Below are 24,770 nucleotides of genomic sequence, written 5' to 3' on the forward strand. Positions count from 1 at the left end.
CCCGTCTGGCTGCTGCCCGGGTCTGCGTGTGGGGAGGAGGTGCTGTTTTCCTTCGGATGCCTCCCCGCGTGCGCCGAGGCCTGCGGCCGGGTCTGCGCCTCGCAAAGATGAACTGAGCGCGCCGGCCGGCAGGTCTTCCGGGCTGCGCACGTGGGGGTCGCGTCGCACCCTGTGACGGAGCGCGCCGGAAGTCCGGGCTGCGCACGTGCGGGGTGCTGACGCGCCCTATCACGGAGTGCGCCGGAAACCGGGTCTGCGCATGCGCGGGTGGGAAGCTGTCATCCCGCTGCAAGCGCGCCGGGTGCCGCTGGGCTGCGCACGCGCAGAGGCAGGTGGATCTGCGGGTAGCGCGCCAGCTGGCTAAAATTTAAAAAAAAAAAAAAGGAAAAAGAGAGATGAGCACGCTGCCGGAAGGGGAGGAGCCTAAAGGAGGTGGAGCCCTACTGCTTTTAAGGATGGGGAGCAATCAGGATGGCGGTGTCTGCATCCCCGCCATGATGAATGAGGAACCGCAGTCACCTGGGCAGCAGCTGTCACCGCCACAGGAAGTACAGCAGCAGCCACAGCCATCAAAGCAGCGCAAGCAGCTCAAACAAATGGAACGGGAATCTTCCCATCGACAAAGTCATAGCAGTGAGGGGCGTACGAGTTCCGGCAAGACTGGTCAGAAAAGACTTCGTCAGTCCACCTCCGCCAGATGGGAGCCCTCATGTGAACGGCAACCACCGCCTCCGGTACCCTAGTCTGAACGGCAGTGTGGTGAGTGATCTTCATGAAAGTCTCACCTTGAATAATGTGCTCTTCTCTCTCTCTCTCTCTCTTTTCCTCCTTCTTCTCCTTTTATTTCTTGGGGCAGGAGGCGAAGAAGTGTAGTGCTAAAAATAAAAACAGGGAGTGTGCTTTATGCAAAATCGGTCTTCCCACCTCCTATGCCAAGTCAGAGAGTCTTTAAGAGGCTTAACCTCACTCAAAAAGAAGAAGCGAAAACTAGTTTCTTCAGAATCAGAGGAATCAGTGGAGTCCCGTTTTACGAGAGAACTGCCTTCCTCCTCTAATCACTCCTCATCGTCATCGGAGATGATAATGGGGGGGGCAGACCTTGTTTTTCGGTTGATAATACTGAGAGACTAGTTAAAGCCGTCAGAGGGACTATGGGTATTACCGATACCAAAGTGCCCAGAACAGTCCAGGATGTTATGTTCGGGGGCTTAGACCAAAGGAGGAGACGCTCATTCCCGGTCAATGACAGGATTAAATCTCTGATAGAAAGGGAATGGAAGAAACCGGAGAGGAAGGGTCAGCTGCCGTCATCCTCCAAGCGGAGGTACCCCTTTGAGGATGAGGATGCGGCTAAATGGGACAAAACCCCTAAGATTGACGTGGCCATTTCAAAATCTTCAAAAAAATCCACTCTGCCCTTTGAGGATTTAGGAGCCTTAAAAGACCCGCTGGATAAAAAAGCGGAGTCCTTCCTTAAGCAAACCTGGGAGTCGTCAGCAGGGGCCCTTAAACCGGCAGTAGCAGCGACCTGCACTGCTAGATCTATGATGATCTGGCTTCAACAATTGGAAGACCAGATCAGGGGGAATGTGTCCAGGGAGAAAATTCTATCAGACCTTCCTCTTGTGCAGGGAGCGGCTGCATTCCTGGCAGATGCATCGGCAGATTCAGTTAGGCTGGCTGCCCAGGTCTGCAAACCTCTCTAATGGAGCCCGTAGGGCGCTATGGCTCAAGAGCTGGCCAGGAGATGTGCAGTCAAAGTCTAAACTGTGCTCAATCCCTTGTGAGGGGGACTTCTTGTTCGGCAAAGGTCTAGATGACATCCTAGATAAAGCCGCAGACAAAAAACTTGGATTTCCCACGGTGTCTGGTTCCCGATTTAACAGTTCCTTTCGGAAGAGAAAATACAGCCGCAGTAAAGCTCCCAGAGACCAAGGTAGCTGGAAAGACCGAAAGCCGTATAGCAGAGGCTTCATGTTTGGGGGTCCCTCCTCCGAGAATAAAAAAGCCCCTAAGTGACAGTTCCCCCCAGGTGGGAGGAAGATTGTCCCACTTCCTGCCTGCCTGGAAGAAAATTTCATCCAATTCTTGGATCTTAGGGATAATCAGGAGGGGGCTCACACTAGAGTTCAAGAGCAGGCCCAAGAACACTGTCAAAATATCAGCCCCCAGAGGTTTAGTGGAACAGATAGCCTTACAGCAGGAAGTTCTCTCTCTGCTCAGGAAAGGAGTTCTGGTGGAAACACCTGCACCCGAGCAAGGAAGAGGATTCTATTCGACCCTCTTCCTAATAAAGAAGCCGGACGGCTCCTTCAGGACCATTGCGAACTTAAAGAGACTGAACGACCATTTAATCTACAGGCCTTTCAAGATGGAAACAATAAAATCAGCCATAAAGATGTTATTTCCGGACTGTTTTATGTGCGTCCTCGATCTGAAGGACGCCTACTACCACTTCCCGATTTTGCCAGATCATCAACAGTTTCTAAGAGTAGCTGTACAATTTGGCAGGCACGTAAGGCATTTTCAGTTCGCAGCTCTTCCCTTTGGCATTTCCATGGCGCCGAGAGTCTTCACAAAAATCATTCTGGAGGTCACAGCGCACTTGAGGGAAAGAGATATTTTAGTCATCCCTTATCTGGACGACTTCTTAGTAGTGGGCAGATCAAGTCAACTCTGTGCTCTAGCCCTGGCGGACGTCATGGCCAGTCTAAGACGCCTAGGTTGGCTGTTAAATCTGGAGAAGTCAAGGCTGGAACCAAAGAGGGTTCAGTCTTTCCTGGGTCTCATTCTGGACTCGGAAAACCAAACCTGTCTTCTGCCAGAGGAAAAGAAACTGAAGATCAGATCCCTAACATCTCAGATTGTCAGCAATCCGACCATCACCCTGAGGAGTGCAATGTCTCTGTTGGGTACAATGACGTCTTGCATTCCGGCGGTTCAGTGGGCCCAGCACCATTCCAGGTGTCTTCAACAGGAGATTCTGGCAGCGGACAGGCGGCTCAAAGGTCGCCTGAATGGGAAAATATCTCTTCCAGATGTTGTGATCAACTCCCTGGACTGGTGGACATCTCCGGTCAACCTATCTTTGGGGGTTCCTTGGACCTTCCAGGTGTCAGATACAATTACAACAGACGCAAGTGCAGAAGGTTGGGGAGCTCACCTAAGGGATCGTTCTGTACAAGGCCTCTGGTCGGACAGCGAGACAAGCCTCTCTTCCAACATGAAAGAGCTGTTGGCAGCCAGAAACGCGCTAAAAGAATTCAGTTCTGTTCTTCAGGGTCCTCACGTCAGGATAATGTCAGACAACAGATCAACAGTCGCCTACATCAACCATCAGGGGGGTACCAGGTCTCTCCCTCTGATGTTAATAGCGGATCAGATCTTCAGTTTTGCCGAGAGTCGGCTGGTTACGCTCTCGGCACTGCATATAAAAGGGAAAGAGAACATAAAGGCCGATTTCTTGAGTCGTCACATCTTGAAACAAGGAGAGTGGGAGTTGAATCCAGCCGTTTTTCAGCAGATTGTGTATCGGTGGGGACAGCCCCAGATAGATCTATTTGCAAACAGACACAATCGGAAGACCGAAACCTTTTGCTCCCTGAATCCAAAAGAGGGGGCGTTTGCGGTGGACGCGCTGCAGATTCAGTGGGATTTCACTCTAGCTTATGCCTTTCCCCCTTTAGTACTGATCCCTACTATCCTGAGGAAGATCCGAGAGGAACGGGCGAGGGTTATATTGATCGCCCCGTTCTGGCCCAAGAGACCATGGTTCACTTGGATGAAGAGAATGTCCCAAGCAGATCCATGGGTTCTTCCGGACATCCCGGATCTCCTCAGGCAGGGCCCAGTCTGTCATCCCCAAAGAGCGGGCCTGCATTTGACGGCTTGGATTTTGAGAGGTCGCTATTGACGCAAAGGGGGTTTTCTCCAGATCTTGTTACTACCCTTCTAGCAAGTAGAAAGCCGATAACAACTAGAATCTATGGTAGAACCTGGGCTAAGTTCTTGTCTACCTCGGGTCAGTCTGCCAAAGGGAGGGTTCCTATTGAGGCCATACTAGAATTCCTCCAGAAGGGGTTAAACTTGGGACTAGCCACCAGTACTCTTAAGGTACAGGTATCTGCTCTGGGGGCACTGTATAATTATGACTTGGCAGCAAATAGATGGATCATTAGATTTATTAAAGCCTGTCATAGATCCAGACCTATTCCTGTTCCAAGAATGCCTCCTTGGGACCTTAATTTAGTTCTGGAAGCATTAACCAAACCTCCCTTCGAGCCCTAGAGAAGGTTTCAGAAAAAATCTTAACTTTAAAGACTGCGCTATTGGTGGCCCTGACATCAGCTCGTAGAGTCAGTGACTTACACGCACTATCCATTAACCATCCATTCACTCAAGTATGTATGGATAGAGTAATCTTAAGACCAGACCCGGCCTATCTTCCAAAGGTAGCCTCCAAGTTCTATAGGACTCAAGTAATCACTCTCCCTTCCTTCTATCCTAATCCTAGGGATTCTGAGGAATATAAGCTTCACACCTTAGATGTTAGGAGGGTGTTAGTCCAGTATTTGGAAGTGACAAAAGCCTGGAGAAAGAGTGACGCTTTATTTATATCCTTTCAGGGGGCTAGGAAAGGACTTAAGGTTACAAGGGGGACCATAGCTAGATGGGTCAGGGATACTATTACCTTAGCCTACTCTTCTAGCAATCTGCCGGTTCCTGAGAACCTGAAGGCCCATTCCACCAGAGCGGTAGCTGCTTCCTGGGCTGAGAAGGCGGATGTGCCCATCGACATTATATGTAAGGCGGCAACTTGGTCATCCCCTGCTACATTTTACAAACATTACCGTCTTGACCTTTCCTCTTCTACTGATCTGTCCTTTGGTAGAAGGGTGTTGCAAGCGGTGATCCCTCCCTCTGGTATTTAATCTCTATAAATCTCTCAGGTGGTGCTGTCATGGGAGAAGGGGAAAAGATCCTAGTTACTTACCGGTAACGGGATTTTACAGAGCCCATGACAGCACCCTATTAATTCCCTCCCCTTTATCACTGTGGTGTGCACTTTTTTGAAGGTGTTTAGTACATATGTTGAGGTGGTGGTTATGTATTAACCTGTCTTCGGAGGCCCTCTCATGCTCTGAAACAAAAAACTGATGCGGAGGAGAGGTACCGCCTTTTTATTCAGTAGGTTCCTGTCCTTGGTGGGCGGATACCCTCTCTCAGGTGGTGCTGTCATGGGCTCTGTAAAATCCCGTTACCGGTAAGTAACTAGGATCTTTTGTTAGGGGATACTCACATTTGTTGAGGCTGTCTTACAGCCATAGATCATGCAGACGCAGGGACTCGAACATAATATACGAGCACGCCGAAGATACTCGGTAAGCACCCGAGCATGCTTGGTTAAATGAGCACGCTCGCTCATCACTAGTGCACACCAATAACTATATCGAGGGACTTATGTCCCCTCCAGTTGAATAAAGTGGCTAGCACTTGACTGTCTTAATCATCACTGCATAGATGATGAAAGACGTGGCCCATGCCCAAACGGCCACCTCATTCAGCTTCTCTTGGACTAGTGGTGAACATGAGAGTCCCCAACTGGAATCCATACCAATCTTACAATTATCCATCTGATAGGTGATCCTCTTTAGATGGATGTTTCAGTTTACTAAATTTGTTTCTTCCAGCAACAATGTATTTTGTCCCAATATATCTTAAGTGACATGCACTACTCACAAAACCTTAGGGATATTTGGCTGTCGGGTGAAATTTCAGGATGATCCTAGAATGCACTCTTAACCATTTCAGGTGAACTTAATGTGAACTTTTCTAAACTTTTGAATGCCCATGTTCAATGTTTTCAGTACTTTTTGCACAACTTGCTGTTCTCTAACAAGGAGCTTAATGGCAAAATTCACAACAGATGTTCTAATCCATGATGATGTAGACATCAAGGGGAGTGCTATGTATCAGCCACTGTTGTCACCAGTCCAGCCTGTGGTGGTGGTGTTTGGTGTGGGCACGGGTGTCTAGTTGATACAGAACTGCCTTACACTTTGTGAATGGTAGTGACAAGCTTCTGCTACTTGAATAACATCATTAATCGAGTCATTGGTCTCAACATGAACAACACAGCTTACTCTCTTCTTCATGGACGACAATGCTCCAGCTCATCGAGGTCTCATCATTAGGGAACGGCTGCTGGAGACTCGGATACCTCAAATGGAGTGGCCTGCACTCTCTCCAGACCTGAATCCCATAAACCTATGGATTCAGCTGAGTCACCATGTAGAGGCTCGTAACTCTGTACCCCAGAAGCTCAATGACCTCAGGGCCGGGCTTCAAGAAGAGTGGGATGCCATGCCTCCACAGACAATAACTCCACTTGTGAACAGCAGGAGACGTCGTTGTCGAGCTGTAATTGATGCTCAAGGCCACATGACAAGTTATTGAAACATTGATATTTTTGGGGGGGTATACCCACTACTGTTGTTGGCTTTTGTTTCAATAAATTGTTTGAGATGAGGAAATCACATTTGCTGCCACTTAAATGCCTTACTGTCATGATAAAATATCACTGTAGTCGGAACTTTTTACGTTTTCTATAAATTTCACCCAAATGCCAAATATCCCTAACTTTTTGTGAGTAGTGTATAAACAATTTTTAGATTGGTCCTGATTTAAAACTTTCATATTTTGCCCCTTACAGTTCTTATGTCTCCATGATCACTGCACTGTGTCATCTGATCCTATATAGATGGTTTTCCTCATCTGTCCCCTAGATTTTGATGACCACACAGGGTAAAATAGATGGAAAAGACAGCAACTAAATTGTTGTCTGTTACCATGGGGATGCTGTCGAAAAGCAGAAACATTTACACTTAAATCTATTGGAGAGTTGCATTGTTTGGTTTTATTTTTTTTGTTTTTTTTCCTCTGGACTTGAGTGAATTAAAAAAAAAAAAAAAAGTGGACAGTCATTGTTTTGTGGTGATACACAGGATGAATGGCTTTGTATAGAACTCTATTTTATGTCATTTTTCTCACCGCAGAGTAAAAGCCGTCCTCATTCTAGGGGTGAATACAATGTTTACAGCACCTTTCAGAGCCATGAACCTGAATTTGACTACTTAAAAAGTCTAGAAATTGAAGAGAAAATTAACAAAATTAGGTGGTTGCCACAGCAGAATGCTGCCCATTTTCTGCTTTCTACCAATGGTAAGTTGATGTGTGAATCCTTTCGATGTGCCTAAGCCAAGGTGGCATCTTGGTATGTTTATTCCCAGCAGAGCTGTGGCAGTGCCCGGTGACGTCTCGGGCCGTACGGTCATACACCTTGTACCAGTCTTATTACTAATGACACATGGTTTTCTTGTGCTTAACCAGCAGTTAATAAGCTTCTTGTTTTTGGGGCTATAACAGGTTATTAATTCTGTTACAAAAAATGCGATCTCAGTATGGGCGCTTCATGTGATCATTGCATGTTTTTTTGTTTTTTTTCCAGACAAGACTATAAAGTTGTGGAAAATTAGCGAACGTGATAAAAGGGCCGAAGGTTACAACCTAAAGGACGAAGATGGCAGATTACGCGATCCTTTTAGAATCACTTCTTTACGGGTAAACCACTGCATGGGTATAGACCCTTTATCATTTGTTCTGAAAAATGTAGTTGCTCTCAGAAAATGTCGGTGAATAAGTCAAAGGAGATGCCCGCTTTGAACGGGTTTTTTTGTAGTTGTTTTTTACGGCTCAGACATGATGCCTTCCTCAGCAATTCCCCTGTTGCACTTGTTCAGTTTCTCGCTAGGTCCTTCCTAGTGTCTACTTCCTGGTCCCTCACAGGAAGTGACTGCTCAGCCAATCACTGGCCACCACGGTGATCTGCCTGACCAGGGATTGGCTACACAAGGCACCTTTTTGTGAAGGGACATCCTTGTTGTAGAAGGAAGTGACCACCTATGGTCAGCAGTGGAATGGGAGGAAAATATTGCTTCTTATACACTTTTAACCTAGTGTGCATTTTTTTTTTTTTATATCAATGGCCTTTCTTTAGTATAAGCTGTAAATATTAGATTAGTGGGAGTCCAACTTCCAGCTCCCCAACCGATCAGCTGATTAAAAGTGCAGAGACAGAGGCTCTCCAGTTAGCACCATGTCTCTTTTAGTACTTATCAGGCACAGATCCATTCATGTTATAGTTTCTAGTATTGCAGCTCAGTCCCAATGACTTAATTGAGACTTGAGGAGCAATGAGCTGCCATATCTGACAAAAGCCCCTACAAGTGTTGCAGTCCCTTCATTGAACTGATCAGAGTTGAGGGTCAGATCCCCTTCCCCAAATCTGTTGTTAATGGCCTTTAAGGCCAGGAACAGTACCACAACTCTGAGTTGTATTTAGAGTTGTAGCTCATCACCATTGAATCAAATGAATGTGCTCCAATGCCATGCCTGACCTGTAGACAGCCATGTTAATTTATGGAAAAAAGTGGCATATTCTGAATCCATAAAAGCAAAAAACAGGAGTAGGTCCAAAACGTGGAGGATATACGGAGTTTCATAATAATTTGTATATGTCAAGGAGATCACCGGAGAGACAACGCAGATCCCACGGCTGCCACCAATTTGTCAAGGAGCCAACAGGGGGAATCACACAGATCTCCCGGCTGGTACCAATATGTCAGGGAACAACACTACGCTGCCTTCAATCGTCAGGACAATTACGTATCTGACTGGCGAGTGTTGGACAAGGCTGCGGCTTATTTTCACTACTAGTCCAGTTATTGAGGAACTCTGTGAGCTTGTAGTATATCCACATCCAATTCCAGTGCATGGAATATATAATATACACACATACCCCGGTCACTGCCTACTCCACATTAACAAAAGAAACCAGCTGCCAACACCAATCGTTTATACAGGTAGGTTGAACGCCTGTTACAGATAGCGTACGGCTTCAGGGGTGCGGTTTATAGAGCAAGATGAATTAAGCGATTACATTTTTTTATAGTTAATCCAAAAAGTAGGCAGTCTTAATAAAAATATAGAAAGATGTTACAAAATGGGCAAAACGATAAAGTAAAAACAATTACAGAAAATAAAAAGCATAAACAGAAGAAAGTTGCTAAACCTGACGTCGCAGGGTTGGCTCTGACGCTTATGAAGGAGAGCTCTTTGTTTTTTAGGGGTAATTGTACAGTACCACAGCACACTGTCTCCCATTGACAATGATCATACTTCGGCATTTACTTGAAACCCAAGACGCAACCACATACCTCCCTTCCAGTGACAAATAACAGGGCAGGTCAGGAATGTTGCTAGTTCTTTCAGAAAATTATGGGATCCCCAACTTCCACGATATATATGCCACTGGAGGTCTCAGGTGGGAGATATTACTGTCAGGTTTCCCATCATGATTTTACCTTTCTGTAGATAGCTGATGCTATCCATGCCATGCCTTCTATCTGTCCGATATTAATTTGGAGATGTTGCCCCAACAGTCATCAGACAATCCGTTACTTTTGTCTGAATGTCTTTTATAACTGTAAGACTGTTGCTGTTCATAAACCCACAGTATTCATAACTTTAATAAAACAAAGGAGCCCAATGTAATCTACTTGTTTTTCTGTTCAGGCTGAGGCTAGAGGTGATTGCTTAGTTACTGTATCTCTACCGGCCATGAATCTGTCATATCCCAAAATTCCTCTCAGCCCTGCCTGGTCTGCGATCCATCAGATAATCCTCTTTAATTACCTGTTCACATCAGGGGGTTCCCTTGCACTGGGGTCATTTGGCGGTCATAGCCTTGCTTCAATATTCGCTATCAACTATAGATTTTACAATTACATCTGACAGTATAGTTCTTTTGGACTTTGCTTACAAATGCTAAGCAAATATTAGCAAGTGTGAAAATGGTCTTACAAGGTGCAACTCTTGCCCCCTTCTGCCTGGAACAGACTTCACTTTTCACATACTGATTAAAAAAATCCATGCTTTAATCTTAACCTTTCATTAATCAACTTTTTTTGTGTGGCAGATACTGGCTTCCAAATCTGCATTGTTAAAGTGCTTTAGTTACCATTGTCTTTTTTTTTTCTGCTTATTTCACTTTTTCTTTATCTTTACTAGGTGCCAATATTGAAGCCCATGGACCTAATGGTTGAAGCAAGTCCACGAAGGATATTTGCAAATGCACATACATATCACATAAACTCTATTTCAGTTAATAGCGATCATGAAACTTACCTCTCTGCAGATGACCTGAGAATTAATTTATGGCATTTAGAAATTACAGATAGAAGTTTTAGTATCCTTTTCTGTTGAAAACAGAGTTTGTGTGTATATTACTTTTATATATTTACTTATTATTTATTTTTTTTTTTTTTGTCTACATATGAAACAAAAGAAAATTATTTTGTAAATGAAATTTCTACTGAGCCCCAAGTGTAAAGCCTGTGTCCTGGATGATTGGCAAAAAAAAGTTTTAATATGTTACATGGGGAACAAACTGTGGTTGATCAGTGGAGTTCCGGGTCCTGAGACCACCCCCCCCCCACCGATCACTGCAGCTTCTGCATGGGGCACGGCACGCAAGCAGATCCCAGTATTAACTGGGTCTGTCCACCTTGCTCTGCAAAGGATTTTGTAAATGTTTTCAAGGTGAGTTTGTCTCATAAAGCTGCATTGTTTTTATTATATAAGGGTTTAAAAAAAAAAAAAAAATCTCCCACAAATAAAAGCCTAAAGGTTTACAAAAAGCTCTTCAGATACAAAAAAAAAAGTGCCTAGAAAACATCACATCGGAGTATTTCCTAAAGCAGTTTCCTCCTGAAAAGTTTTTTTTTTTTTTTTTTTTTTTTTAAAGTGGTTAAAAAAAAAAAAAAAAAAGGTGCTCACATACCCTTAAACCAAGATTACTGATATTTCTATTAATGAATGCAGGAAATCTGGCTAAGGCTCTGAGAAAAGTGTGAACAATCATTTTATGTGCTTCGCTTCTCATAGATCTGGGTTCTATTGTTATACATCTCTCAACTTACCACCTACGTTCAGGATTCGGGGAATGAGTCAGTTTCCTGGTGGCACAGATCATACATAAGGGGTCCCAAGTTCCCTATATGTTTGGAGCAGGGATAGATCATATGCACTGTCGCTCCGTTCGTTGAGTCAGTCTGTCACCCCTGTAGACTGAGTAATGTATTGTGCACACTTGCTTGCTGCATTTTTCCAATTGGGTTCTCTAAGACCCCCATTCTTGCTATTGGCGAGGGACCCCAGAATTCTAATACTTATCTGTCCACCAAAGTAATATGTGATCTTGGTACAATTTCTTTAGATTATAACGAAGCCATCATAAGTCATCTTGATGTAGGGCAGTGTGAACGGAGGCACTGGTGCTATAGGAGCTCGCCAGTAGTAGTAAAACTTTAACTCGCCTAACGCAAACCGTAGTGTGTGTGTGTGTGTTTTCATTCTGGGAGGAAAGACCTTAACCACATTGCCAGACATTGTAGATATTAAGCCTGCTAACATGGAGGAATTGACAGAAGTCATCACCGCTGCTGAATTCCACCCGCACCAATGTAACGTGTTCGTCTACAGCAGTAGCAAAGGAACAATTAGACTTTGTGACATGCGGGATTCTGCGCTCTGCGATACGCATTCAAAATGTAAGTATATGGTTCTCAATAGAATTAGATTTTGTGTATTAACCCCTTCGTGGCCAGTGACGTACATTTACATCATCGGCCATGTCCCTGCCTTTGATGCAAACTCGCACTCTGAACCTGTTTTTTTCCCCCGCACTTGATGGCTGTTGACCAGTTATAAATGCTTTTAACACAGGTAGACGGGAAGCTAGTCATCGATCCTGTCCATCGGCACCCCCCCTGTCACATGATCACGGGGCGCCGATGGGTTGTCATAACAGCCAGGGGTCTGCTGAAGGGGATTGGATGATCGCAGCTTCAAGTCTCCTAGGGACAATTAAGTACTGTGTGTGTGTGTAGATAGATATTATTATATAAAAGTTCAAGCCCAAATCACCCCCATTTAAAAATAAATAAGCAAACACATTTGGTATCGCCGTGTTCAGAAATGTCCGATCTATCAAAATATTAAACTGATTTGTCACCGGCGTAAGGACAAAAAAACGAAAACTCAAATTACGTTTTTAGGGGTTTTTTTGTTTTTTTTTTATCGCAATATTGCATTAAAATGCAATCAGAGGGGATCAAAACATTGTATCTACCCCAAAATGGTATCTGTGAAAACGTCAGCTCACGGCGCAAAAATTAAGCCCTCGTCCATTACCAGATCCTAAAAATGAGAACGTTATGGGTCCTTAAAAATGGTGACCAAAGCAGATATACATGTTTGGTAACTGCATACTTGTACCAAAATAGGGGAATCATTGCTGGGTCAGTTTTAATATTTAGTGACGATGGTAATTAAAAAAAAAAAACTAAAAAATTGTAGATTTGCACTTTTTTTTTTGCAATGTCACCGCGTTTTGGATTTTTTTTCCTGTTTTCCAGTACGTTATGTGGCAGAATGAATGGTGTGATTCAATGGTACAACTCATCCCACAAAAAAACAAGCCTTCATATGTGGTTGGAAAAATAAAACAGTTATGACTCTTGGAAGAAAGGAAGGAAAAAAACGTAAAATAAAATAATGGCCAGGGGTGAAGTGATTAAAAAAAAAAATTACATTTCTATTTCATTCTGTGTCAGGGGATGTGATAATGGAGTATCAATCTATGGAAAATGCTGAGAAGTGTATTGTTGAACACAATTTATACAGGTGCATCTCACAAAATTAGAATATCAAAATTAATTTATTTCAGTAATTCAATACAAAAAGTGAAGCTCCTATATTATATAGAGCCATTACAGAGTGATCTATTTCAAGTGTTTATTTCTGTTAATGTTGATGATTATGGCTTACAGCCAATGAAAACACAAAAGTCATTATCTCAGTAAATTAGAATACTTTATAACAACAGCTTGAAAAATGTTTTTAAAATCCGAAACGGCCTACTGAAATGTATGTACAGTAAATGCCCTCAATACTTGGTCGGGTTCCTTTTGCATCAGTTACTGCATCAATGCGGCAATGTGGCATGGAGGGATCAGCCTATGGCACTGCTGAGGTGTTATGGAAGCCCAGGTGGCTTTGATAGCAGCCTTCAGCTCGTCTGCATCGTTGGGTCTGGTGTCTCTCATCTTCCTCTTGACAATACCCCATAGATTCTCTATAATAGATTCTCTATGGGGTTAAGGTCAGGCTGCCAATCAAGCACAGTGATACTGTTGTGTGTAAACCAGGTATTGGTACTTTTGGCAGTGTGGACAGGAGCCAAGTCCTGCTGGAGAATGACATTTCCATCTCCAAAAAGCTTGGTAGATGGCTGCGCAGACTTTGATCTAGATGAAACACAGTGGACCTACACCAGCAGATGACATGGCTCCCCAAACCATCACTGATTGTGGAAACGTCACACTAGACCTCAAGCAGCTTGGATTGTGGCCTCTCCACTCTTCCTCCAGACTCTGGGACCTTGATTTCCTAATGAAAATTGGAACTCTGGGACCTTGTGGAGTGTGTCAATGACTGCCTTCTGTACATCTGTCAAGTCAGTAGTCTTCCCCATGATTGTGGAGCCTACTGAAACAGACTAAGGGACCTTTTTAAACGCTTAGGAAGCCTTTGCAGGTGTTTTTTTAATTATTCTAGTTTACTGAGATAATGACTTTTCTGTTTTTCATTGGCTGTAAGCCATAATTAGTGTTGAGCAAGTATGTTCTATTAACCCTTCCGCCGAGTACACTCGGGCCGAGCTCTGAGTATTTACAGCTGCTCGGTGAGAAGGTTGAATCGCTCCCGTGTGCATGATTTGCAACTGTTTGACAGCTTTATTACATGTGAGGAATGTCTATTTCTTACACATTCCTCACATGTATTAAAGCTGTCAAACAGTTGCAAATCATGCACACGGGAGCGATTCAAACATATCACCGAGCAGCTATAAATACTCGCTCGGCCCGAGCATACTCGCTCAACCCTAGCCATAATCATCAACATTAACAGAAATAAACGCTGGAAATAGATCACTCTGTGTGTAATGACTCTATATAATGAGTTTCACTTTTTGTATTGAAGAACTGAAATAACTTTTTGATATTCTAATTTAGTGAGATGCACGTATGTATGTGTGTGTATGGACAGTACAGACCAAAAGTTTGGACACACCTTCTCATTTAAAGATTTTTCTGTATTTTCATGACTATGAAAATTGTACATTCACACTGAAGGCATCAAAACTATGAATTAACACATGTGGAATTATATACTTAACAAAAAAGTGTGAAATAACTGAAAATATGTCTTATATTCTAGGTTCTTCAAAGTAGCCACCTTTTGCTTTGATGACTGCTTTGCACACTCTTGGCATTCTCTTGATGAGCTTCCAGAGGTAGTCACCGGAAATGGTCTTCCAACAATCTTGAAGGAGTTCCCAGAGATGTTTAGCACTTGTTGGCCCTTTTGCCTTCACTCTGCGGTCCAGCTCACCCCAAACCATCTCGATTGGGTTCAGGTCTGGTGACTGTGGAGGCCAGGTCATCTGGCGTAGCACCCCATCACTCGCCTTCTTGGTCAAATAGCCCTTACACAGCCTGGAGGTGTGTTTGAGGTCATTGTCCTGTTGAAAAATAAAATGATGGTCCAACTAAACGCAAATTTGATGGAATAGCATGCCACTGCAAGATGCTGTGGTAGCCATGCTGGTTCAGTATGCCTTCAATTTTGAATAAATCCCCAACAGTATCACCAGCAAAGCTCCCCCACACCATCACACCTCCTCCTCCTTGTTTCACGGTGGGAACCAGGCATGTAGAGTCCATCCGTTCACCTTTTCTGCGTCGCACAAAGACATGGTGGTTTGAACCAAAGATCTCAAATTTGGACTCATCAGACCAAAGCACAGATTTCCACTGGTCTAATGTCCATTCCTTGTGTTCTTTAGCCCAAACAAGTCTCTTCGGCTTGTTGCCTGTCCTTAGCAGTGGTTTCCTAGCAGCTATTTTACCATGAAGGCCTGCTGCACAAAGTCTCCTCTTAACAGTTGTTGTAGAGATGTGTCTGCTGCTAGAACTCTGTGTGGCATTGACCTGGTCTCTAATCTGAGCTGCTGTTAACCTGGGGTTTCTGAGGCTGGTGACTCGGATAAACTTATCCGCAGAAGCAGAGGTGACTCTTGGTCTTCCTTTCCTGGGGCAGTCCTCATGTGAGCCAGTTTCTTTGTAGCGCTTGATGTTTTTTGCAACTGCACTTGGGGACACTTTCAAAGTTTGCCCAATTTTTCGGACTGACTGACCTTCATTTCTTAAAGTAACGATGGCCACTCGTTTTTCTTTACTTAGCTGCTTTTTTCTTGCCATAATACAAATTCTAACAGTCTATTCAGTAGGACTATCAACTGTGTATCCACCAGACTTCTGCACAACACAACTGATGGTGCCAACCCCATTTATAAGGCAAGAAATCCCACTTATTAAACCTGACAGGGCACACCTGTGAAGTGAAAACCATTTCCGGTGACTACCTCTTGAAGCTCATCAAGAGAATGCCAAGAGTGTGCAAAGCAGTCATCAAAGCAAAAGGTGGCTACTTTGAAGAACCTAGAATATAAGACATATTTTCAGTTGTTTCACACTTTTTTGTTAACTATATAATTCCACATGTGTTAATTCATAGTTTTGATGCCTTCAGTGTGAAGGTGTCCAAACTTTTGGTCTGATACATACGTACGTACATACGTACGTACGTACGTGTGTGTGTGTGTATATATATATGTATACACATACATACGTGTGTGTGTGTGTATATATATATATATATTGTGTGTGTATGTTTGTGCGTGTGTGTGTGTGTGTGTTTGTTTGTTTTTTTTTTTTTTTTTTTAATCTTGAGCTATCTTTCAGAGCTTATATAGTTGTTTTTTTTGTTTTTTTGCTCTTTTCAGTTTTTGAGGAACCTGAAGACCCGAGCAGCAGATCATTTTTCTCTGAAATCATCTCTTCGATATCGGATGTAAAGTTCAGTAACAGCGGTCGCTACATGATGACAAGAGATTACTTGTCTGTCAAAGTGTGGGACCTCAACATGGAGAGCAGACCAGTAGAAACATATCAGGTTTGCTTTAAAATATATATTTATATTTTATTTTATTTAATTTTTTTGCAAATGATGGTTATCCTTAAATGTGGACGGGTTTTTTTTTTTTTTGAGGTTCAGCTTGTCTGCTACCCAAAAAAAATCACTAAAAAGAGTTTGAAAGAGTTAACCTTTTCATTGCTGTTGAAAAAGCGACTTGATATTCATTTTTTAACCCCCTTAAAAACCTTTGACGTATGTGTACGTGAAAAGTAGTGTCCCTGCATTTGATGTGGGTTCTCACCCCAAGCCTACATCTTTCCCTGCACTTGATGGCTGATTTAATTTAATCAGCCATCAAGTTCCTCTAACATCAGGGATTCAACATACCGGCCGGAAGCGCGTCATTCATCCTGCCTATTGGCGCTCTGTCATGTGATCGCTGGGCGTTGATGGGTTGCCGTGACAGCCAGGGGTCTGCTGATGACCCCCGTGCCTGTCATTATAAGCCTCCTGTGTACGCTGGCCTGTGGCCGACGTTCATAGGAGACCGTGATTTTTGCAGGTGATCGGATGATGGGTCTATTCAGTAAAAAAACAAAGTTCAAGTCACCCCTCTTTTGCGCCATCATTTTGAATGTTGTCTTTCAAAAGTACAACACGTCTTGCAAAAAAAACAAGCCCTCATACGGCTATATGGTCAGAAAAATAAAAATGTTATGGCTGTTTGGAGAAGGGGAGGAAAAAATGGAAAATCGGGTAGTGAAGGGGTTAAATATTCAGTTCACTAAAAAATATAAACATAGAAAATTGATAAAATGTAAACATTCTTATGGATAGAATAAAGAGTAATTTTGATCTTCATTGCCATTCCGACAGCTCCACTTTCGGCTTCTGCTTAAAACAGGAGAGTGGATCCTTTTTCAGGTCTTCCTTGGATGTGTGCGAGACGGGAACGGGACTTCTCATTTCATTAGCTAAGCCAGCCCTCTTCTGTGTCAGAGCTGATCCATAGACAGAAGTGGGATGGCTTGTATATTGAAATTGGTATGTAGTAAGCCAGTCCTCTTCACACACATCATGTGCCGACAAGTTATACTTTCCTGTTTCACGCAGAAGCCAGAGCTGCTTCTCCCATGTGGAAACTGTGACACCTTAGTATAAAGCGCAACACTTCTGAATCTAAACAAGTGGGCAGCTCCTTTTAGTAGATGTTGTACACATACTCATGCATGCTAATCTTTCCCATTTACCACCCCTCCCCCCAGGTTCATGAATATCTTCGAAGCAAGCTTTGCTCCCTGTATGAAAATGACTGCATCTTTGACAAGTTTGAATGCTGCTGGAATGGATCAGACAGGTTCGTTAATGCACATTTTCTCTATAAATTATTTTGCTCATTACTTACAAAGTTTTTTTTTTTTGCCTTTTGTATAGTCAGAGGTAGATTTATTTACTCAACCTTTTGCACTGCTCTCCAGCTTAAACCTTTTATTTTTGTTGGTTTCGTGCTTCAACTAATTCCCGCTGTTATTGCCACAATGCAAAAGTGTCAAGACATGGAGGAAAAAATCACTGTGCATATATCGTGTTCTCCATAATGCGCAAGTTTTTTTTTGTTTTTTACATTACAAAAGTGGCATAAGTGGCTGCATAAATGCCACCTTTGCCGTCCTTTTCATCACATTCTAATAACGCCTGAAAATCCACAAGCCCCAATGTTTTGAGTTTTTTTTTTTAAAAAAAACTTCAATACTCCGCCCCACTACTGTAAGTTGTTTCTGTTCACTATACGGCTGAAGAATAAAATATTGGGTGACATTTAATGAAGTTGCACTAGTTTGAGGGCATTTGTACATTAAATAGAAAGGTGTTTTATGCCCAACACCTTGTGTTTGTGGCTCGTGCGACTTTTACGGATTGCACTGTGAATTTTCAACTGCTATGTTCAAAATAATACAATTTAGAATTATATTGTTTTGTCAGCCTGAAGATGTGCTCTGTTACGATTGATCACTTTATGGCCTTCCAATCATATTATGCATGGATGAAGGGAATATACTGTTAATATTTCAGCAAGCCACTACCATGGATGATTTTGCTTCCAGTTGGGTTGTATGTCTTACCTAGGGCTGTGTACTCTGCACAAAACATATTGAGGAGGTTTCACTAATCTATGTACTCACCAGAGTTTTGGTGCAGCTCATGCTGAAAAAGCAAATCTGGCTTATACGCCTTAAATGGGTATTGCCATCTGAGATCCTATCCCAATATGTAGTAGGTGTAATAATATTAGAAAATACCTTCGACTTAGAAATGTAGTATAGTTCTTCTGATTCGCTTTGTCTCTTTCCTCATGTGCAGGGCATTGTAGTAGCTTACTTTATCCATGGTTATGACCACTAACAACTAATGGTCACTAGGAGTGGTCGTAACCATGGATACCTAAGCTACTGCATTGCCTGCACATGGGGTAAGCAACATGGTGAATCAGAAGAACATGAAACTGAACTCATGATCTTTCCCCCATCTCGCGTATCTTCCCCACTTGATCTTTCTATCAGAATAAATGACCTCACACTTTCCCCTGTACCAGCAATCTGCTGCCTCAGAATAACCCTTGACCCTGTCCTTCAAACCCCACATCCAAGCTCTCGCCACCTTCTGTCGCTTCCAGCTCAAAAATATTTCCAGAATCCGTCCTTTCCTCAACCCTCAATCTACTAAATCGCTTGTGCATGCCCTCATCATCTCCCTCCTCGACTACTGCAACATCCTTCTCTGTGGCCTACCTCTCGCACCCCTCCAGTCCATCCTTAACTCTGCTGCGCGACTAGTTAATCTCTCGCCTCGCTACTCCTCTGCTACCCCTCTTTGCAGATCCCTTCACTGGCTCCCATTCCCCCAACGTATTCAGTTCAAACTACTAACACTGACCTACAAAGCCATCCATAACCTCTCTCCTCCGTACATCTCTGAACTAATCTCCTGATACATTCCCTTATGTAACCTCCGGTCCTCCCAAGACCTCCTTCTCTCCTCCACACTTTTTCATTCCTCACGCAATCGCCTCCAAGATTTCTCCCGAATATCTCCCGTCCTATGGAATTCTGTGCCTCAACACGTCCGATTATCCACCACACTCGGATCCTTCAGACGGAACCTGAAAAACCATCTCTTCAAACCAGCTTACAACCTGTCATGACCTTGCTTGCTGCCACCCCCAACAACACCGGAGCTACTGCAACCCCTCATCCTACTGTCTGCTTCCCCATTCCCGTAGAATGTAAGCCTGCAAGGGCAGGGTCCTCCTCCCCCTGTACCGCTCTATCATTGTTAGTTTGTTACTGTAAGTGATATCTGTATCTGGTATGTAACCCCTTCTTATGTACAGCGCCATGGAATCAATGGCGCTATATAAATAACCACCATACTACATTTCTAATTGGAGACAATGCCAAAAACCACCAGGAAGCTAGTACAGCTCTGAATAAAATTTTTATTAAATAAGTGATACAACCAATAAAACATTGTTGTTTGGGTAGGGGTTTGTTAGTCACTTCCCTGTCTAATACCTGTATGTTTTATCACCTAATAAAAATTATGTTTTATTCAGAGCTGTACTAGCTTCCTGGTGGGTTTTGGTACTGTGTGTATTTTGGGAGTGCAGCATATATAGGCGGTTTATTTTTGGATTGCTTATTTCTAATTGTAGGTATTTACTAATAGTATTATTACACCTACTACATATTGGAATAGGATCTTGGAGATGGGAATACCCCCTTTTCATCGTTTTAGACTCTTTACACCTCACTTCAAAAGGGGCTGGGACTTGGATAGAAAAGGGGCAATGGCTGGGCAAAAATCCAAGTGGCTAACTGTGTAATGTCATCTGCCAAAAGTACTTGACCAGGTAGTTGGCAGAAGTAAGCCAAACAATATACAGCTCTGGCAAAAATTAAGAGACCACTGCAAAATTTTCATTTTCTCTGATTTTTCTCTTTATAGGTATATTTTTGAGTAAAATGTACATTGTTGTTTTATTCTATAAACTACTGACAACATGTCTCTGAAATTCAAAGCTAAAAATGTTGTATTTATTTGCAGCAAATGAGAAATCGTCAAAATAATAAAAATGAAACAGTGCTTTCAGACCTCAAATAATGCAAAGAAAACAAGTTCTTAATCATTTAGAAGCAACAATACTCATGTTTTAGCTCAGGAAGAGTTCAGAAATCAATATTTGGTGGAATAACCATGATTGTTAATCCCAGCTTTCATGCGTCTTGGCTGCTTTCCACCAGTTTTTCACATTGCTTTTGGGTGACCTCTCCTGGCACAATAATGTAAGCAGTTCTTCTTTGTTTGGCTTGTGACTATCCATCTTCCTCTTGATTACATTCCAGAGGTTTTCAATGGGGTTCAGGTCTGGAGATTGGGCTGGCCATGACAGGGTCTTGATGTGGTGCTCCTTCATCCACACAGTGATTGACCTAGCTGTGTGGCATGGGGCATTGTCCTGCTGGAAAAAAACAGTCCTCAGAGTTGGGGAACATTGCCTGAGCAGAAGGAAGCAAGTGTTTTTCAAGGATAACCTTGTATGTGGCTTGATTCATACGTCCTTTAACCTGCCCAATTCCAGCGTTGCTGAAGCATCCCCAGATCATCACCGATCCTCCACCAAATTTCACAGTGGGTGTAAGACACTGGCTTGTATGCCTCTCCAGGTCTCCGTCTAACCATTAGACGACCAGGTGTTGGGCAAAGCTGAAAATTAGACTCATCAGAGAAGATTCAAAAAGAAAGCAAACACCAGCTCACCCTGATTCAGGTGTCCTGAAGCATGGAATAGACGAGGAACCACTCGCCAGCAAATTGCAGGGAATAAAAGCTTTGAAAAAGAACGCAGGTTGGAGCGTTTGAAACGCGTAAGCTAATCCTGTTTTAACTATGGAATCTGTTTTTATGGAATAAAGTTTTGTCTGCTGCACTTCAGAAGCTGGAATTCCTCCCTTTTTTTTCCTGCAATCAGAGAAGATTACCTTACTCCAGTCCTCTATGGTCCCATCCTTATGGTCTTTGGCAAACTTCAGCCTGGCTCTCCTTGCTTCTCATTGATGAAAGGCTTTTTTCTAGCTTTACATGACTTGAGGCCTCTAGGAGCCTGTTATGAACTGTTCTTGCCGTGCACTTCACCCCAGCTACCATTTGCCATTCCTTTTGTAGGTCACTTGATGTCATCCTGCGGTTGTTGAGTGACATTGGAATAAGATGACAGTCATCCCGGTCAGTGGAGAGTCGCTTTCGCCCTCTGCCGGTCTGTAGCTTGTTGTCCCCAATGTCTGCTGCTTGACCTTGTTGTAATGGACTGCAGTCTTCAAAATTTTAAGGATGGAGGCAACATGACGCTCACTGTTTCCCTCTGCTAGTAAAGCCAGAATTGATCCCTTCTTTCCTCACTCAAGACTTAACTTTTAACCATGCCAAAGGAGTTGAAAATAAATGTTTCATTCAAAATTACTTTCGGGCTATTCCTAGCACTTGTTTTGCCATCCAGCTTGTCCTATTGCAAGAGGATTGTGAAGACCACAGCAGTGTTTTTTATACTTTCCCTCGTTACATAAGATTTGGTTCAGGTGATCACCTAATCAGAAGCACATTAAGTAGAATGAGGTGGACTGTGGCTGGAATGGAAGTCGGGCATGTAGAGATGGGGGATATGTAGAAAACTGTGCAGTGGTCTCTTAATTTTTGCCAGATATATAATTTATTTTTTTTTTTTCTTCTGTGCAAAAAAAAAAATTAAGTTTTTCATCAGTCATATTTTCATCCATTTTTACTTTGTCAGCTTTTATCATCCTGTGTCATCCATTTTTCTCAAGTGGGAGGGAAAAAAATTGACTAAGGTTCCCCAGCTTTCCCAGCACCCAGTCAGTAAAAAACGGACCGCATTAAGATGCAATACAGATGGCATTCATGTGCTGTGGGTTTTGTTCTTATTTTTGGCCGTATTCACTTGAACGTGCGAGTTTTATATTGTTCAATCATCATTGTGGCCAGAAAAATAAAGACATGAAAAGTACCATAGACTAGAATGGGACTGTGTGCTTTCCCTTTAAGAGTGTATAGCGCGCCTATCTGAAAATGAGACTGGAATTGGACCTTAGGCCTCACTTAAACATCGGTGTTGCATGTACATGTTTCATGGCCAGAAAATGTACCCATTATAATCTATGGGGGTCGTTCCACATGTCCTTGTTTTTTTTGCGGACCAAGTGTCCGGCCAAAAATCTGAGACATGGCCTTTTTTTTTTTTTTTTTTTTTTTTTTTTTTTTTTTTTTTTTTTTTTGTTTGTTTGGTAGCTTGGATGAAGCATACCAATACAAGTGCCAAGTTGACACTGTAGTGGGTAGGATAAGCTTTGTAATTTATTTATCCATATATGGATGATACTTTGCTCCAAAACCCTGATGACACTCGAACCATTTTTTCATGGTCGTGTTTAAACACACAGGCCTTATACAGAGGTTTGATCATCGTGCTGCTTATTAGATCTCTGTTCACACTGTCACCGGTCTCCTAAGGTAGTCTCTGAAGAGTTGAAATAATTGGGCTTCATGGAGAGCTATTCTTCCCATCAAAATGATTGCAACCGCAACGGATTTGGAAGTCACAATTCTATTCTGAATGTATCCTCAAATGGGTCCACAACCTGTGGGCCGCTCTGCTCTTAAACTACAACTCCCAGCATATCCTAAAAGAATTTGACATTTTTTTTTTTTTTTTTTTTTTTAGAATCGCTTGATTGATGCAGGTTGCTGACCTCTGGCCTAAAATAAGCCTCTTGCTACAAAAAGTCTCCTTGTTGCCCCGGCCTAAAGTGAGTTTGCCTATAAGTAATGGTTTGTTTTTGTCTTTTACTCCCCAGCGCGATTATGACTGGCTCTTACAACAACTTCTTCAGAATGTTTGACAGAAACACACGCCGGGATATCACCTTGGAAGCATCGAGGGAGAGCAGCAAACCACGTGCCATTTTAAAGCCAAGGAAAGTCTGTACCGGTGGTAAGAGGAAGAAAGACGAGATCAACGTCGACAGCCTAGATTTCAACAAAAAGATTCTACATACTGCATGGCACCCAAAAGAGAATATCATCGCTGTTGCTGCCACCAATAATTTGTATATATTTCAGGACAAAGTTAATTAAAGATGGCATTTTTTTTCTTTTTTTTTTTTTTTTCAATTTTTTTTTTTTTTTTTTTTTTTTTCGAGGACAGTCTTGTTCTTGCATAGTTAAACCTAGTAAGACATTGGACCTCACTGTCCTTCCGGTAAAGAACGTGGATGCACTTCCCTCTGTAAAAAATAAAACAAAAAAGAAAAAAAATATATATAACTAGAAAGCTGACCTGGATTTTATTTCACGCCAGCACTCTGTTATCAATGGGGTGGAAGAGAGGGCCCTACATCCATTATCCCAAAATGCAAACCTGGTATATGAGCTTATCCGACTGAGGCTGGTGCTCAACACATCATTTTTAGCCTTACTTCCATTTCATAGACCAAAACCGTTACTGCAGGGAAATCAGATTTTTCTTTTCTACATTTTTTTTTTATTTTTTATCTGCTTTGCATTAATTGGATGTCCTAAAAACAAGATGCATTGTGTAAATGCCTGCAACATTCCTTCACTGGCCTTTAGCGTTGAGCGATTCGCAAGACGCTGGACAGGTGGCTACCAGACAGACCCTCCTACCTGCCGGTGTCCCTAGAGCTTCTTCTGATTCTTAGGCCCAGCACTATGTCATCGCTGCGGTGTGACGTAGCGCCAGGCTGGCTAATCAAGAGGAGTTGGCAATATCAGGAGGCAGTTTGCAGTGTCCCATATGGCGGTAACTATATACTGTCGTGGCTGCTGGACCCAGGTCATGCGACTAGTGGCTCATCTCTACTGGCCTTTCTTAGATGATTCTACATTTTGGCACATACAAAACTTGACTTAAGTCTGAACCGTTTTTAGATTTCATTTATTATTTTCCTCCCGTGTTTATTTACTGTATCAATAACCACATTTCATTGTGGCAACCACTTTAATAAAATGACAAGGTATAAAAAAAAAGTGTTTTTAAATTTGATCTTGCGTATTCAGTCTTTTCATTTTATTTTTATTTTTTTTATTCTTTGCACGCTCCATGGTCACTGCTAGACAATTGCACTTATTGGTACAGTACAACTTTGGTTATGTTTTATTTATATTTTTTCTTTTACTAACTTTTTTTTTTGCAATGCTCAAGTATGGAGGAAAGTTCAGTCCTTCTGTGGAAAAATATTTGGGAAACTTTTTTTTTTGCATCAAATTTAAGACCCTTTTTTATTTTATCTTTTGTAGATAACATAATGGTTATGCCTGTGAACTTTTGGGCCCTGATGAATAAAAGATATAGGTATTTTGCACAGTTATGCCGAACGGTTATAATATGACCATAATTGACTAATCATACCTAATGTGCATTATTTTATGATTTATATATTTTTCTAGGTTTTTATATATATTTTTCATGTCGTTTTTTTTTTTTTTTTTTTCGATCATTGCACTTCGACTTTTTAATT

The 24,770-nt window shown here is 42.5% G+C and overlaps 1 protein-coding gene across 1 annotated transcript in view; it reads left to right on the top strand.

Moving 5' to 3' along the window:
- Positions 1-24,295, top strand: part of PPP2R2D (protein phosphatase 2 regulatory subunit Bdelta) — a 42,826-nt gene extending 18,531 nt beyond the window's left edge. Inside the window, exons 4-10 of the mRNA XM_073685098.1 lie at positions 7,056-7,221; positions 7,508-7,620; positions 10,129-10,306; positions 11,505-11,669; positions 16,028-16,197; positions 17,427-17,518; positions 23,088-24,295. Coding sequence (XP_073541199.1) covers positions 7,056-7,221; positions 7,508-7,620; positions 10,129-10,306; positions 11,505-11,669; positions 16,028-16,197; positions 17,427-17,518; positions 23,088-23,367 — 1,164 coding nt within the window. The 3' untranslated portion in view covers positions 23,368-24,295. The remainder of the gene's footprint in view (positions 1-7,055; positions 7,222-7,507; positions 7,621-10,128; positions 10,307-11,504; positions 11,670-16,027; positions 16,198-17,426; positions 17,519-23,087) is intronic.
- Positions 24,296-24,770: the final 475 nt, after the last annotated feature.

Source organism: Phyllobates terribilis, unplaced genomic scaffold (assembly GCF_046119375.1).
Source record: "Phyllobates terribilis strain yellow unplaced genomic scaffold, ASM4611937v1 Scaffold_5__5_contigs__length_657084704, whole genome shotgun sequence".
Classification (NCBI taxonomy): Eukaryota; Metazoa; Chordata; class Amphibia; order Anura; family Dendrobatidae; genus Phyllobates; species Phyllobates terribilis.